Source organism: Arachis ipaensis, chromosome B1 (genome assembly GCF_059453495.1).
Source record: "Arachis ipaensis isolate K30076 ecotype BB chromosome B1, ASM5945349v1, whole genome shotgun sequence".
Classification (NCBI taxonomy): domain Eukaryota; kingdom Viridiplantae; phylum Streptophyta; class Magnoliopsida; order Fabales; family Fabaceae; genus Arachis; species Arachis ipaensis.
Window position 1 is genome coordinate 3,024,661 of NC_142436.1, and position 17,107 is coordinate 3,041,767.

Consider the following 17,107-nt stretch of genomic DNA (forward strand, 5'->3'; position numbering starts at 1 on the left):
CAACAAGTCCTTAAAAAAAAGACTATGTCTTCGCCAAATAAATATTAAGTAATAATAGCATGGCACTTCGAGTTCGACATTAATTTTTTCTCAAAAACCATTTAATTTTGTATCGAAAGAGTAGTATGAAAAAAACCAGTAGTTACCATTTTATATGATTTATCGAAAGCCTATTTCAGTATCACAAACTATTAAATATTTGGTTTAAATAAGTTCTTGGTCTTATAAAATATTTATTTTTTCCTATATTCTTTATAAATTTGTTTATTTGGTGTTTTTTTACAGTAGCGTATTAAATTTGGCTTTTGAAAGATGATTTTCTAAAAGCTATTGTATTTATGTTTAATACATTAAATTAAAAATAACTTTTAATAAGTCTAAAATAATTATAAATTAAAAAAATAATTTTTAAAATTTAAAAGGTATACCACTCTTATAAACATAAGAGTAAGTTTGGATATTTATTAATATATAAGAATGTATTAGATTTTTTAATTTTGATAAACATTAGTTGTTTCTAACTAAAAGTCTACACCAATACACCTTATTGACTTGTATTGTAAAGCTTTAAAAGTTTATTAGGTAAAGTATTGTTTTAATTCCCAATATTTAGAGTGAATCCTATTTTGGATCCTAATTTTTTAATTGTCTTTATTTCTATCACAAAATGTTTAATGACATCAATGTTATCCTACCATCAAATCCTTCACTAACACTTAGCGAAATTGATGTACTATTAATAATGTTTTTATTAAAGCTACGTTTACCCAACCCCTTTTTCACCTTCACCCTATCAACAAGTACAAACTCCATTCTCCTACTCCCTTTTTCTTCCTCTTCATACCCCTCTTGAAGAATTAATAGTGTAAAAGGGAGAGGAAGAAAAGGAATAGAAAAATGGGATTTGAGCTTTTTTAGAGGGTGAAGGTAGTAGAAGAAGAGGGTTGAGCAAACATAACTTTAACAAAAACATTATTAGTAGTATATTAATTTTGTTAGTTGTCAGTGAGGGATTTGACGGTGGGATAACATTAATGTCATTTTAAACATTTTGGGATAAAAGAGGACGATTAAAACGTTAGAAACCAAAATAGAATTCACTCTAAACGTTAGGGACCAAAACAGTATTTTACCCAAGTTTATTTTACAATAATGGTAGGGAGATAAAAAAAAAGTCAGAAATTATCTTATTTAATTTAGCATACATTAATTGTTAACAATTAATAAATACTAAACAAGACAAATTTTAGCTATTTTTTATTAATATTTTTTTATTACCAAATATTTCCGTTTATTTTATTTGTTACAAAACATTAAAAGATTTAGATTTCTCTTATCGTCCACATATGGCAATGCATTTAATAAAAATCTATTTTAAATTCCCTCTAATTAAATCAGGAATTTTTGTACAATGGTGATAATGCACATACATCCTACCTAAGATATTCAACTTGTATGCATATCTAAAATTTATCCTATATAAACAACATAAATAGAGCAATAGTAGAAATTGAGTCAATAAAATCAATAACTTTTCATTCTTGATTTTCTATCTTTCTGATTACCATATCATCTATATGGCTAGAAAGAAAGTGGAGCTCAAATACATAACAAATGACTCAAAGAGGAAGGCAACACTAAGGAAAAGAAAAAGTGGTCTAACAAAAAAGGTTGATGAAATTAGCACTCTTTGCGGGGTTGATGCTTGTGCTATAATCTATACCCCTGATGAGCCACGGCCAGAGGTATGGCCGTCGCCATCAGAGGTGAATCGAGTGGTCTCTAGATTTAAGGAGATGCCTGAATTAGAACAAAGTAAGAAAATGATGTCTCAAGAGAGTTTCTTGAGACAAAGGATCCAAAAAGGCCAAGATCAACTAAAGAAACTAAAAAATGAGAACAGAAAGAAAGAAATGAACAATCTCATGTTTCAATCCTTAGCTGGCTGCCAATCCCTTGACAATGCCACCATGATTGATCTCAATGATCTTGCATGGATCATTGATCAAAATATCAAGGAGATTGACAAGCAAATTAGCAAGCTTCAAGGGCAAGAAGGGACTAGTAGCAATAATAATGGAGTAGCAACCATCAACGGAGAGCAAGCTCAAGTGGACAATATCATCAATGGTGGTGTGTTTCCATTTGTGGATGGTGCTAATAATTTCCAAAATGATCCATTTGTGGATGGTGCTAACATTTTCCAAAATGATTATCGCCCAGCCCCATTCGATCCTTGAAAAACAAACAAACCAACCAACCATGCTTATTGGGTGTGCAATGTTGAGTTTGTCCCATGTTGGTTGATTTTAATGTTATGTTTGTCATTATTATTATTATTATTATTATTATTATTATTATTAGATGTCCCTTTCTTACCCCATCATAGTATAATAGTTTTGAATTTATGCATGTTTTTTTTTTTCTTTTGCACAACCCAAATGTACTTTTTTTTCTTATGAAATGTATTGGTGGTAAGAAGAATTATCATTTGTGAGGTATTTGATGAAGTTTTATTAGTGTTCTTGGATCTTTTTATTTGTACATGAGTGCTTAAGTATATAAAAAAGTATTCTAATCAAGTTGGATTGGTCTAATGGTTAACTCATTAGTCCGCTTAAACAAGTATCGGATCGGAGATTCAAATCTCATGTTGTATATACAACAATCTATTAGTCAGCGACAAACTTTTAAATAAAACTCCGATCTGCAACGGATTAATTTTTTGCCTACCGGATTAAAGAAATACCGTAGGAAACCGAAAAAAAAATGTTATTTCTTTACATGCCTACTTAGGTAGTCAATATTTTTTTTTACATTTAATTTAAACTAATATTAACCATTTTTTTCTCCTAAAAGTGCTGATCTCCTAGTATTTTTTTATCAAAAATGTTATTTGTACATCAAAATCAGTCATTAAAATTAGCCACCAATGTATTTATGTATAAATATATATGTGGTTTAATTTATTTTCAATATGTATTTTGTATTTCAACATGTATTTTATACTGGTGGCTGATTTTGATGTGCACGTAGCATAACTCATTTTTCATATATATATTTGGTATTTATAAAAAAAAAGTTAATTATATTTTCATAAAATGTTTGATTATTATATTATGTTAAGTTTAATTATTCTGATAATTAATTAATTTTGTTAAACTAAAGTAGAAAAATAATAAATATATACATGATAGTTGGATTGGTGATCGATTTTTTATATTTACGGATTATTTTTATTCTAATATATACCCGTTTGTAATAAATAATTAATAATAAATAGAATTTTTTAACAAATAAAAACTTGTTCTCATATCATATAGAGAAATATTAGGTATAATATTTTTGTATTAATGTTAGCCAATACTTTGAATCTAAACCTTATTTTTATACACATGATCTAGGGTTTAGAGTTTAGAGTTTAAGGTTTAGCTAATACCATATTTTTTGGATATTACGTATAAAAATAATATTTTTGGTTAAACGTCGAACCGAAAATGATAAATTATATTGATCATGTTACATTACTTTATCATTTATTTCTTAGCTTGATCAATAATTGTATGCATAGATTTGTGTAAAGTATAACTTATAAAATGAATAATTACGGCTCTTAAAAGGATAAAATTTTATCCTAATCAACCGACTTTATAATATATCTTAGTAGAAAAGACGAGAACAAAGATTTATTAGTTTTTTTAGATAGTTTGTTATAATTCGAGCAAGAAATGAGAGTACAAAATGTAATGTAGCACTTATATATGTTTTAAATGTTTTAAATTCAAACATTATAAACCTACAAGAAATAACAAAATTATTGACATTATAAAATTCATTTCTAACTATGTCTGCATATATTTCTGATGATTATTAGGTTGCTCTCACTTATTGTTATATATGTTCTCATAGGCTACAAGGGTGAAGGGTTGTTTTTGTTGGCATAATAAATTTGTTTTACACGCTTTTAGTACATTTTTGCTTTATTTGGAGAAAATGAGAAAATAAAAAAAATAAAAAGGTATGTTTTTCTTTCTTTATTTGGTTGTGGAGAAAATAAGAAAAAAAATAAAAAAAATGAAAATAAAACATATATAGCAAAGTGGTTTACTTAAAAAGTAGCATTGTCTTTAATGCTAGCAAAGTGGTTTTTTTGGTTGTGAAAAGCAGAAAAAATTTTCTGTGGATTTCACTTCAAAATTTTCTCTCTCTTCATTTTTTTCCGGACAAAAGGAAAATGGTATAATCTAATTAATCCAGCACAAATTTAGAAATTAGACAAAAAGAAAAACTTTTGAAAATTACATTAAATATAGGAGTTTGTTAGGTAGATAATAATTTTTGTGAACAATGTAAATAATGAGTTCTAAAATTAGCTTAATAAAGTAAAAACACACTACACTCCTAAATTATTCATCTAAATTTTAATATTAGGATAACCATCCGCACACCTAATGAATTGAACATTCGATATATCCATTATTCACACTATGAAATATTTTAATTGTCTACCTATATTTTTCCTTATATTATAGAACTACGTAATTATTTTTCAAATTTTATAGTTTATAGTCCTATGAACATGAAAATAATATAATAAATTAATTATTTAGAGTTTAAATCAAACATAATATAATATATTTAAATTTATTTCATGTATTAAATATATGTATAATTAAGATTATTATGCGATAATGCATGTATAAGAACATTTAAGTTGCCATCTAATTTTCGAAGGGTACCGGAGTAATTGCCACTTTCGTTTGTGTATATTTTGAAAAAGAGTAAAGTATCGTTTTTGTCCCTAACGTTTGGGGTAAATCCTATTTGTATCCTTAACGTTTAAATCGTCCTATTTGTATCCCTAACGTTTGTAAAAGTGATTCAATGTTATCCTGCCGTCAATTACACATCATGAGCGCTTTAGTTTGAGTTTTAAAAATCTCTTCTTGAAATTAGAATACAAATGTCTAAGATAGAATCGATGATCTACTCCGAAAAATAGCTAATCAAATGTTGAAACTAATTCCTATAATATTTATATAATTCACTTTTCTAGGGACATAATTGAATCTAAACACAAATAGTGGGTATAATATTAAAATCGAACACATCCAGGTGAGATCTAATTGAGAATGAATACATCTAAGTGAGAATAATTGAAAAATATAATCTGATTTGTTAGTATAATTGATAGTAGGATAACATTGAATCACTTTTATAAAAGTTAAGGATACAAATAGAACGATTTAAACGTTAGGGACACAAATAAGACTTACCCCAAATGTTAGGGACAAAAACGATACTTTACTCTTTGAACAAATATATTATATTAATTTTCAATTATATAAAAATATAACAAATAATTCCAAATATACATTTTTTAAATAATCTATAAAATATAAACTTTTAATTTAATAATTAATTTTTTTAAAATATTACCTAAACAGAATTTATTCTAGTATAATACTATTTTTTGAAAAGCGCCTACATTTAATGACTTAGAGCCTCGATTCTCATTTGTTCGTTGACCCATAATGCAAAAGATACGCGGTAGAGGTGTACATTTTCCGACTCAGTCCGAATTCAAATATTTTAGGGGAATAAATTATTAGAGATTTGTACCCATGAAAGATATAATTGCTGACAAATGTACCCATATAAGAATAAAACGACAATTGTAACCATGGAAGATGGCCATCGTGTGCCAAAAGTACTCGGACGTTGGTTACGCAATTGGTCTGTTAGGGTACTTTTGACACAGATAAGCCATCTTCTGTGGTTTTAATTGTCATTTTATTCTTATATGGATACATGTCTGTATCTTTCATAGGTACAAATGGTAATTTATTATATTTTAGGGACTAATTTAGTATGATTTTATTAGGTTTAGGGTTGTGTAAGGATCTTAAAAATAGTTCCGATTATTATTTAGAGTCGGGTCTGGATCAAAGCGAATCTGTCTCATCCGATTCTATATGCACCGTAAAAAAACTAAAAAAGGTACATATGTTTTAAATTAATTCTAATATTGTGTTATATTAATTATAAGCTTATTATTTTATTTTTAATCACACTTAGTTGAATTAGAAAATAAATCAAAGAAGCATGGAATTAGAATTTATAGACAAATTCAAGTTCAAATATAGATATCAACTTTTCGACAACAAGTAAGTTTTTTTTCTTCTTTATAAATAAATTCATCATAATTTTTTGACATAAAGTTTATCAAGGTCTGAACTTCACCTATTTAGACCCGATTTTAGTGTGACTCGAAAATAATATAATTTCACCGAATTCAAAACCGAGTAAGAATCTCAAAAGTAGACCCGATCATTATTTAGGATTAGGTTCGGGTCAAGACGAACCCAATTTCACCGACCCATGTACACCCCTAATACGCGGTTAGAGTGAATGCGCTTTCTAATAGAATATCAAGTAAAAGCTCTAAGCTCCTCGACTGATTGTTCGCTTGAATCTCAGGCTCTCTATTACACTCTCCCTTATGGGACGGATCGAATTATTTTCCTCTTTTTCTCATGATATTTGTACTCTATTGGTCATTGAAGAATACTTAGGCTTAGACAGCCTCTTTCTCACGTAAAAGCTATCAAAATTCAAACACATCGCATTTTACTCAGAAGGATCATTGTAGGCCTAAGACCATCTCTAATAAGAAACTTATCTCAATCTTTATTTATGACCCACTTGTCATAAAAAATAATTTCATATAAGCTTTTGCGTGATAAATAGTAAATAAAAATTTAAGTTGTCTCTTTTATCCGTCAGGAAGAACTAAGTTTAATTCCTATTGTGGTCCTACTTAATTAATTAAAGTAATTAAATTAATATAGTTACTATTTTTTTTATAATAATATTATTAAAATTTATAAATTCAAAAAATAATTCACTATTAAAAAAATTATTAATATTAAAAAAAATTAATAACTTCATAAATTACAATAATACACAAAACATAATTCAAGATTAAACTAATTTGTAAAATTACTTAATATAAAAAAAATAGTTAAGCTCTATAGTTGACGACAAATATTGTGAAATTGCTATATGTGTTCAATCAAGTTCTCTTTCAATTGTCGATGTTGTTGCCTATTCCGAAGTTGGGTATTTTTTTTTTTTTTTGGAAAACTTGATGGTACAATGTAAAATCTTCCACTCCCAATTGAGGGTGTGATAAGCTATTTTCGATATCGTCACACTCTAGGTTTTGAGCAAAATTTTCTGCATAAGTGTCTCTTTCATCCTCAACAATCATATTATGCAATATAATACAAGCTCTCATTATGTTTGCAAGCTTCTTCTCTTTCCAAGAGCGTGCTGAATCACGTATAATTAGAAAGCGTGCTTGCAACACTGTGAATGCTCGCTCCACGTCTTTTCTTTGATAAATGTAGCCCATTCAGGACAAAAATACCATCTGTTAAATAGTATCTTATAATATAATTATTACCATTGATGGTATAATTTACCTCCAGAGCACGGTCATTTAGAATATCATCGAACACCGGTGAACGATCTAACACGTTGATATCGTTATTTGAATCAGAAACTCCAAAGAATGCATGCCATATCCAAAAGTCTGAATATGCTACAAACTCAAGTACTATGGGTGCAACCCCACGATAACCACTCATGTACATACCTTTCCACGTCTTTAGACAATTTTTCATTGTCAATACATGCAGTCAATGCTACCTAACATGCCAGGAAAGTTATGATCTTTTGCCATTTGTGCTTTTTCCTTACCTTTTCTCTTGCTCTTCTTTGATCTTTCTGGGCGAACGGGAGAGGCTACACTGATTTTCTCAGTTAACGATGTTTTTGAATTTGATGATGATGAGTATGCTTCACTTGTATTGACTTTGTTTTTCTTTGAGCCTCCACTTTGTGTAGGTAGTTGATTTCTCTATTTTTGTTCCAAACGAATCATATTTGAATGCCTCTTAAAAGTGAATTTTTATCTATAATTTGTGGAATAAAGTTTATAGGTCAACTCCTTTATATCATCAACGTTCGAAGCACCCTTTATGTTTTGACTAGTTTGATTGTAGCAACCAACAAATTGTGCAACTGCCTTGTTGATTTTATATCATCATTTCTTATATGCAACTATCCCCTTTCACGTCGGCGCTAAATTCTACACAATAACTGTGAATTTAATTTCAAAATATTTTGCCCTTTTGGTCGGTACCAACTATAGAGTCAGTTGAAACATTCAACCATGCACTGATCAACATCTCATCCTCTTTCTATTGCCAGTATTAAATACTATCTTGCCTATTATTTTCAATGTCATCATCATTGAAGTCGATAGCATCTAATTCACGAGGGTTGGTAAAATCTAAATATTATGAATTTTGACTAAATTGTATTGGAGTTTGAAGGAGTGGGTTACAAAAGCTACCAACACCAAATGAGTGATGTCTTGATGCAGTGACTTGAGTTGGAAAGATGTTGGAGTAAATTTTCGATAGAGAGATTAAATATGGTTAAAAATAAAAAATGTGGTGTTTGTGAATTTTGATGATGTGGTTAAAAAATCGGAAACTGATTATTATAATGAGTTTTAAAATTGAAATTATGAAGATTTTGTGGATTTGGACTTTGAAATGTATTTGGTAGTGTATGTGAAGTTTTGATTTGGAAATTGAAAGTTTAAAATTTTAAATTGTTGGGTATTTAAAATTTGAGAAAAGTTTTGCAAGTATTGAAAAAAGTTGAATTGGTTTGAATCCATTTTTTTGAACAAAAAATAACATCAGTAGAACTTTAATTTTGTAAATTTGAAAAAAAATAAAAAAAAGTAAAAAAAATTATGAGAATAAAAATGTATATAAGTAGTATGTATAGAATCATAAAATATTAATTTATTAATAATAACGATAACGGTCATATATTTTTATTAATATATATGTTATATATAATATACATACAACGGTCATATATATATATAAAAGATGCAATGGTCAAAATAGATAACTTAAATTTGGTTAGTATTTTAAATTTTATAAATAAAAATAAACAACTTAACCAAAAATTATTTTGTAATGTGTAAAAATTAAATTTAATTTTATGTAAATAAATTTAATTAAGGTTTAATTATTCTATTGGTTTCTATAGTTTCACCAAATTTTTAAATAGGTTCCTGTACTTTTTTACTTTCAATTAGATCCTTACACTACTTTTAATTTTATAATTATATTCTTTTTTAGTGTAAAAAATGTTAGAATCAACTGAATATTTCTTCGCAAATTAAAGGCATTCATAATTAAAAACCTAACTAGATCTTTGATCGCATGTATTTTGGGAGAAAATTTTGTGAATTTTAATGTTTTTCGTATGAAAAGGACCTAATTACAAAATTAAAAGTAGTGCGAGGACTCAATTGAAAAGAAAAAAAAAGTATAAAAACCTAATTAAAAATTTAATAAAACTATAGGGACCAACAAAATAATTAAATCTTTAATTAATTATAATTTAATATAATAATATAAACAATGTTCAATATTAATTTAATATAATTATTTATATTAATTATGATTTAATAATTATTTATTTTTAAAATAACTTGTCATGTGACAAGTTATTATTGGACATTCAAAATTTTTTTAAAGAAAAATTTTTTTCTCTCGAAATGCGTGTGGATTGTGGAGACGGTCCATCTCTCTCTTCCAACAGTTGGTCCCCGTTTTAACAGAAAAAGTGAAAATGGAATGTTTGAAAAATCATCTGTTGGAGTTTCTCTAAAATTTACCTCTACTGGTGCTTCAAAAGGTTTGATGTAATTGACGTCGTAATTTGGTCACTCGTAGCTTCGAATCCAACTCCGGACTTTACTGTTAGTTTTTCTCTCTTGCTTTAGCTCGATGGAATAAACAAAAATCTGCTTCAGTCTTTTTTCTATTGTGTCTAATGCTACTGCGATAGGCTTTCTCTGGATTTTAACGTGAACTGAGGGAGGCGTAGAATTAGAGTGAATAAGGAAGCATTCAGTATAGGAGAGAAGTGTCTTACGAGTTAATACTCAAAATTACACCTAAAATTTGACTTCGACTCAATTTAGTTCTCTAATTTTTAATTGATCCAAATGGTACCCTGAAATTTTAAGTGTAAACCCCGCTAAAATCGGTAAATAATTAGTTAATAAATTGAATTTTCATTAGGAAAGCTAAAAATACAAAACTAATATCAAAATAGGATAGAGCTCTCGAAACGAGAATTTTGATACCAATTTCGAAAAATTGGCCCAAAATCGGACTGAAAAAACCGAACCGGTTGAACCGGGGCCCAAACTGGGCCCGTAGGTCCAACCGGACCCATAATTAAAAAGAAGCAGCAGCTTCTTCTTTTTCATTCTTCACCATCGTTGCAAATAGATTGGGAAGAGAAGGAGCTTCCCTAACCCTCACCTTTCCTTCTCACTACCATAACTCCCCCGTCCGGGCTCCGATTGTCGCACCGTTCGCGGCCACGCGCTCAGCGCGTCGAGCTTTACCTTTCTATATGAACAATTTTATTGGTAAGCCTCATATTTGGTTCATAATCTCTACCCCTCTTTCTTTGGTGAAATTGAAAACCTATAGTGAATCTTGTCCAATTTTTGTGTTCTAGGTTCAAGTTAGCTTCCGAAACTTGTGGGCTCAAGCTATTGAGCATATGGGTATGGTAAGAACACCCTAACCCTAGCTCAATCTTATATTTATAATGGGAAAATTGAAATTGGAACATGTATATATATTAGGTGTAGATTAAGTGGGTATATATGCATTGGAATTGAATTGGGAATACTTGGAGACTTTTTGGTGGTCAAGGCTTGTTTTGGGGCTGTTTTGATTGAGCTTGGAGGGGCTATGATTTGTGTTGTGAGGCTGCCTTGGGTGATACAAAGTGATCGCCAAGGTATGGTTTAAGTTTCGCACGTTTAATATTTACGGTGTTGTGAAAACTTAGGTTAGAGGAACCATAGGATAAGTTGAATTGTTTGTTGTATTTAATGATTAGCCTTGTAATGTTGTTGGAATAGATTTGTTGGTGGATATATATTGGAAGAGTAAAGTATCGTTTTTATCCCCAACGTTTGGGGTAAGTCCTATTTGTATCCCTAACGTTTAAATCGTCCTATTTGTATCCTTAACGTTTATAAAAGTGATTCAATGTTATCCTACTATCAATTATACTAATAAATCAGATTATATTTTTCAATTATTCTCACTTGGATGTATTCATTCTCAATTAGGTCTCACTTGGATGTGTTCGATTTTAATATTATACCCACTATTTGTGTTTAGATTCAATTATATCCCTAGAAAAGTGAATTATGTAAATGTTGTAGGAATCAGTTTTAACATTTGATGAGCTACTTTTCGGAGTAGATAATCGATTCTATCAGAAACATTTGTATTCTAACTTCAAGAAAAAAATTTTAAAACTCAAACTAAAGCGCTCATGATGTATAATTGACGGCAGGATAACATTGAATCACTTTTACAAACGTTAGGGATACAAATAGGACGATTTAAACGTTAGGGACACAAATAGGATTTACCCCAAACGTTGGAGACAAAAACGATACTTTACTCTATATTGGAATTATGAGGTGTGAAAGTTATTAATGGTATGCTCTTGTATTTATTTATGATGGATTATGGTTGGTGTTTGTTAATAAAGATGTAGAGTTGTGTTGTGGTGGTATTGCATATGCTGTAACTAATTCTGTGATGATCGAAATTACGTGGAACTAAGTCCTGGTTAAACCTCGAAATATTTGGAACTGAACTGGAGAATTTGGGATCTTTTCGTTAAATATATGTTTTATGGTGAATTTTCAAATTGTAGTCATGGAATTTGATTTTTATTGCATAATTTTTAGAATAGCAGTAACTTGTTGGCTTTGCTGCGAATGTTTCAAAATGAATTTTGAAATGAAACCAATTTTAAATAAAGCTTTAGTTCTATTATTTTAACGTCGTAAAATTTGAGAATGATTGGACTTGTGGTTTTAAAGATATGAATTTTTGAAATATGATGCGTTATACAATAAAAGCCAGATTCTGTTTTCTTAGATCAGCAACTTTGAGAGTTTATAACTTCTGATTATGGATGGATATTCAGATGCAACTAATTGGAGGTGAAAATTAATTATGCTTAGCAGTTGTGATTTAAATTTCAGGGTTGTCCATGTTTTAATGAGTGAGTTATGGGACTTGGAAGAGGACATGTTCATTGGCTTTTAAAACAGAATTCTGCAAAAAGTTACTCAAATTCCAAGTTACATAACTCCTTCATTAAAAATGGTTTTGACCTGAAACAAATTTTAAAAGAAACCTGGATATGTTAAGTTCAACCATATTAATTTTTAAGGCTATTGGATTTAATTTGAATTTTATATGGAATTTTAGATATCGTATGCTGCTGCTGTTTTCTGGTTTCTAAGCACTGCAGAGTAGTCAGTATTTCTCCTCTGTTTCTAAGGCTAGTTAAATCAGAAAATTGTGATTTTTGATTTTTAGAAAGCTTATTTCGAGATGAACGTCTGGACATAAAGTTTGTCCAATTCCGAGTTCATTTGTTATATTAAAAACAGAAAAGAAAATAGAGTGTCAAGGATGTCTTAGTGATAGTCATGGGTCCGAGAAGACAAAGTTTAACGCTAAGGCTTGATATTTGATGATGTATCGATAATAATTGCTATGGCTTATGAATAATGATATCTGAGATACGAGTTTCCCTGGGTAAAAACTGTGACTCACCATCACGTGTTCCAGGTTGAATCTCGATACTCTGTTGACCCTACGTCGTAAGGGTGACCGTTCACATATAAATTTTCGGGTATGGATAGCCCCCATTGAGTGATTATATGATTATTGAATGTGAACTCTATGCATAGACTCTTGGGGATGCGCGACGGGGGACAGTCTAAGGTTTTTGGACTTGTCGAGTTGGCTGGATAACCGACAGATGGGCCCCATCGGCCATAGGACAGGCATGCATCATATGCATTTGTTTGTTTTGATTGCTATGCATTTCCTGGGTTTGCCTAATTGATATATATCTCACCTGCTATCTGTTCTACTTGCTATTTATACTATCTACTCACTACTTGTGCGTGAACTTGTTTGGTTGCTTGTTTATGTTGCATTTTGGATGATGGAGGGATGGAGGAGATGAAGAAATGGTTGGATGTTAGATTAGGATTGAACTTGAGCAAGTTAGGTAGATTTAGAATACCTACCCCTGTTTATGGCTTCTGTTTAGTACTTGAGTTGGATAACTGAATAACGGAGTTCTAGGATTGCTATGGCATTCTCAGGACCTTATTTATTATACATGTGGCACTTTTACCATGCTGAGAAACTTCGGTTCTCATTCCATATTGTATTGTTGTATATATGTATATATGTATTTAGCTTACTCTCCATGTAACTTATGTATGCTGCTCCTCTTAGAGGTTGAGGGAGAGATAGGAGTTTACTTTGGTACTTTGGTGTATTTTGGGAATACTTATGTATGTTCATATATATATATATATCCTCCGGCCAGCCTTAGCTTCGCAAGTTGATTCAGGGGCTAGTTATACTGTTTCCTTGGCTTTCCTTTACTCTTTTGCTTACTTTAGTCTTTTTCCTATTAGGTTTCTTAGCACGCAAGTAATCCTATTCCTTGAGCGTTGTGCTTTTCATTTTGCGATTTTTGTTTACCCGTTTGTTTCAAGGCTTGTAGTGTATTATTTCTTTCATTATTATATGTATATTTTTACTGTTTAGAGGTCCGTAATACCACACTACCTCTGTTCTACGAGTTAAGCGTAAAACACTGTGTAGTAGGGTGTTATATTATGGTATCAGAGCAGTTCGTTCCTATAGAGCCTGAGGACGGACTGATGGTGCTTTTGTGCATTCTCTGTGTATGTGTTTATGTGCTATTAGGATATCTAATTGATATATGTGGCATAAACGTTCATGAGCATACATTTGGGACTGAAAGCACTGAACTTGAGATATTGAGACTGATCAACTTGATATCACTTGTTTGGTGTGTATAGGGACCAGATGTCTACTTGCGAACGCGGACGCGGGGGAGGTAGAGACTGAATAGACAATGTTATGCCTGAAGCATCAGGAAATACTCCTAACCCTATAGACTTCATGGCTGCCTTAGGCAATATGGCAACAGCAATGCAAGCGACAACTGAAGCCTTAGGAAATCAAATTAATAATGGAAATAATGGCAATAATGATGAGAATGGTCCAATGTCACTGCATTCCTTCCTGAAGGTTCACCCTCCAACTTTCAGAGGGACCACGAATCCTACTGATGCCGATAACTGGATACAGGCTATTGAGCAGGCATTACAGGCTCAGCAGGTTTCTGATGAACAATGGATTGAGTTTGGGACCTACCAGTTGCATGGTGAAGCTCAGCACTGGTGGCGGGGCATGAGGCACATTCTACAGCCTGACGGAGTTGTGATATCTTGGGAGTTGTTCTGAGAGGAATTCTACAAGAAATATTTTCCCACTTCAGTTAGAAATGCTAGAGAACTCAAACTGCTTCAACTTAAACAGGGCCAGATGACTATTACTGAGTACACCAGTAAATTTGAGGAATTGTGCCATTTCTCACGCATCTGTCAGGGAGCTCCTGAGGTCTTTGTTGAATGGAAGTGTATAAAGTATGAAGGAGGCCTTATGAGTGACATTCAGAGCTTTGTGGTGCCTATGCAGATTCGGGTGTTTTCTGATCTGGTGAATAGGAGCAGGGTGGCAGAGGATTGTGTCAGAAGGGCTGCAGCAGAAAAAGGGAGTCTGAGGATGCCATTCCAAAAGACCACAGGGAGAAACTTTGCACCCAGAGGTAGACAGTTCAAGCGTGGTGGCTATGTCCCTCAGAACAATCAGGGGCAAGGCAACTCTAGGAGACCTAATACCAGTGCTAATCAGGGAAGGAGACAGGGGAAGCAGCCACAGCAAGATATGAGTTGCCATAGATGTGGAAAGTATCATTTTGGGCCATGCAAGTTTGGGACTGGAGTCTATTACTCCTGTGGGCAACCAGGACACTTGGCTAGTAGTTGCCCAGAGAAGAAGAGGTATGAGACAGGCAGAGTGCAGCAATCAGGAAGAGTATACACTACTTCTTCAATAGGCGCTGAGGGGTCAGAGGCATTGATCAGAGGTAACTGTGAAATGGCGGGTAAAACTTTGAATGATTTGTTTGATTCTGGAGCTTCACATACTTTTATTGCATTTGAGAAGGCTCATGAGTTAGGATTAAAAATAGTAGTATTGGGATATGATTTAAAGGTATATAATGCCACCCACGAGGCTATGGTGACTAGGTTAGGGTGCCCCTAAGTTCCTTTTCGAATACAAGGGCGTGATTTCATGCATAACTTAATTTGTTTGCCAATGACTGGTCTCGATCTCATTTTGGGATTGGACTGGTTATCCAAGAATCGCGTTTTACTGGATTGCTCTACGAAAGCAGTGTATTTCATGCCTGAAGGCACTCAAGGGCCGATTGTGGTAAATAACTATTACTTGAACTCCATGACGGTGAACTGTTCTGGGGCCGAATGTAAGGGGATATTGTTGTTAGCTGCGGGTGTCTCGGGTGATGATCAGAACTTGGAACAAATCCCGGTTGTATGTGAGTTCCCGGAGGTGTTCCCTGATGATATTGATGAATTTCCACCAAAACGGAAAGTTGAGTTTTCCATTGATTTAGTACCTGGGGCCGGACCAATCTCGAGTGCTCCTTACAGGATGTCGCCTCTAGAAATGGCCGAATTAAAGTCTCAACTGGAGGATCTGTTGGGTAAGAATTTTATCCGACCAAGTGTATCACTGTGGGGTGCGCTGGTATTACTGGTGAAGAAGAAAGATGGAAGTATGCGCTTATGTGTTGACTATAGGCAGCTGAATAAGGTTACAATGAAGAATAAATACCCGTTGCCAAGGATTGATGACCTGATGGACCAATTACAGGGAGCCGGTGTGTTCTCTAAGATTGATCTACGATCCGGATACCACCAGATAAGGGTCAGAGATGATGATATTCCTAAAACTGCCTTTAGAACGCGCTATGGCCACTATGAATATACCGTGATGTCCTTTGGACTAACTAATGCTCCAGCGATATTCATGGATTACATGAACAGAATTTTTTTATCCATATCTGGATAAGTTTATTGTTGTGTTTATTGACGACATTCTTATCTATTCTAAGACCGAGGATGAACATGCAGAACACTTGCGAACAATGCTACAAATTTTAAAGGATAGGAAGTTGTATGCCAAGCTATCCAAGTGTGAGTTTTAGAAGTCTGAGGTGAAATTTCTTGGTCATGTGGTGAGTAAGCAAGGAATAGCAGTGGATCCTGCTAAGGTTGAGGCGGTGATGAATTGGGAGTGGCCAACTTCAGTGACGGAAATCAGGAGTTTCTTAGGCTTGGCATGTTATTATCGAAGGTTCATCAAAGGATTTTCATAGCTTGCTTTGCCTTTGACCAAGCTGACCAGGAAGGATGTTCCTTTTGTATGGATTCCCGAGTGCGAGGAGAGTTTCCTTGCCTTAAAACAGAGATTGACTACCGCCCCTGTATTAGTGTTGCCTAAGCCGAGAGAAGCATTCGAGGTGTATTGTGATGCGTCCTTGAAAGGTTTGAGATGCGTGTTGATGCAGCATCATAAGGTTGTAGCTTATGCCTCACGTCAGCTAAGGCCACATGAAAGAAACCATCCAACTCATGATTTGGAACTTGCATCCATTGTCTTCGCCCTGAAGATTTGGAGGCATTATCTCTATGGAGTGAAATTTTAAGTCTTCTCAGACCATAAGAGTCTGAAGTACCTGTTTGAACAAAAAGAATTGAATATGCATCAGAGGAGGTGGATGGAACTCCTGAAGGATTATGACTTCGAGCTAAACTACCATCCGGGAAAGGCAAATGTGGTGGCAGATGCTTTGAGTAAGAAATCCTTATGTGCTGCTTGGATGATGCTAAGGGAGGAAGATTTGTTGAGAGCCTTTCAAGGATTAAAACTGGGAATCAGAGAAGAGTTTGGGACTTTATGCCTAAGCCAGTTAC

At 32.6% G+C, this 17,107-nt stretch overlaps 1 protein-coding gene and 1 pseudogene across 1 annotated transcript; both read left to right on the forward strand.

The window, feature by feature from the left end:
* Nucleotides 1-1,577: 1,577 nt before the first annotated feature.
* On the forward strand, nucleotides 1,578-2,240 carry LOC107644304 (agamous-like MADS-box protein AGL80 pseudogene; annotated as a pseudogene).
* A 12,348-nt stretch (nucleotides 2,241-14,588) lies between these two features.
* LOC110264403 (uncharacterized) lies at nucleotides 14,589-15,371 on the forward strand. Its single transcript, XM_021106455.1, has one exon. The coding sequence runs from the start codon at nucleotides 14,589-14,591 to the stop codon at nucleotides 15,369-15,371; it is 783 nt and encodes a 260-aa protein (XP_020962114.1).
* Nucleotides 15,372-17,107: the final 1,736 nt, after the last annotated feature.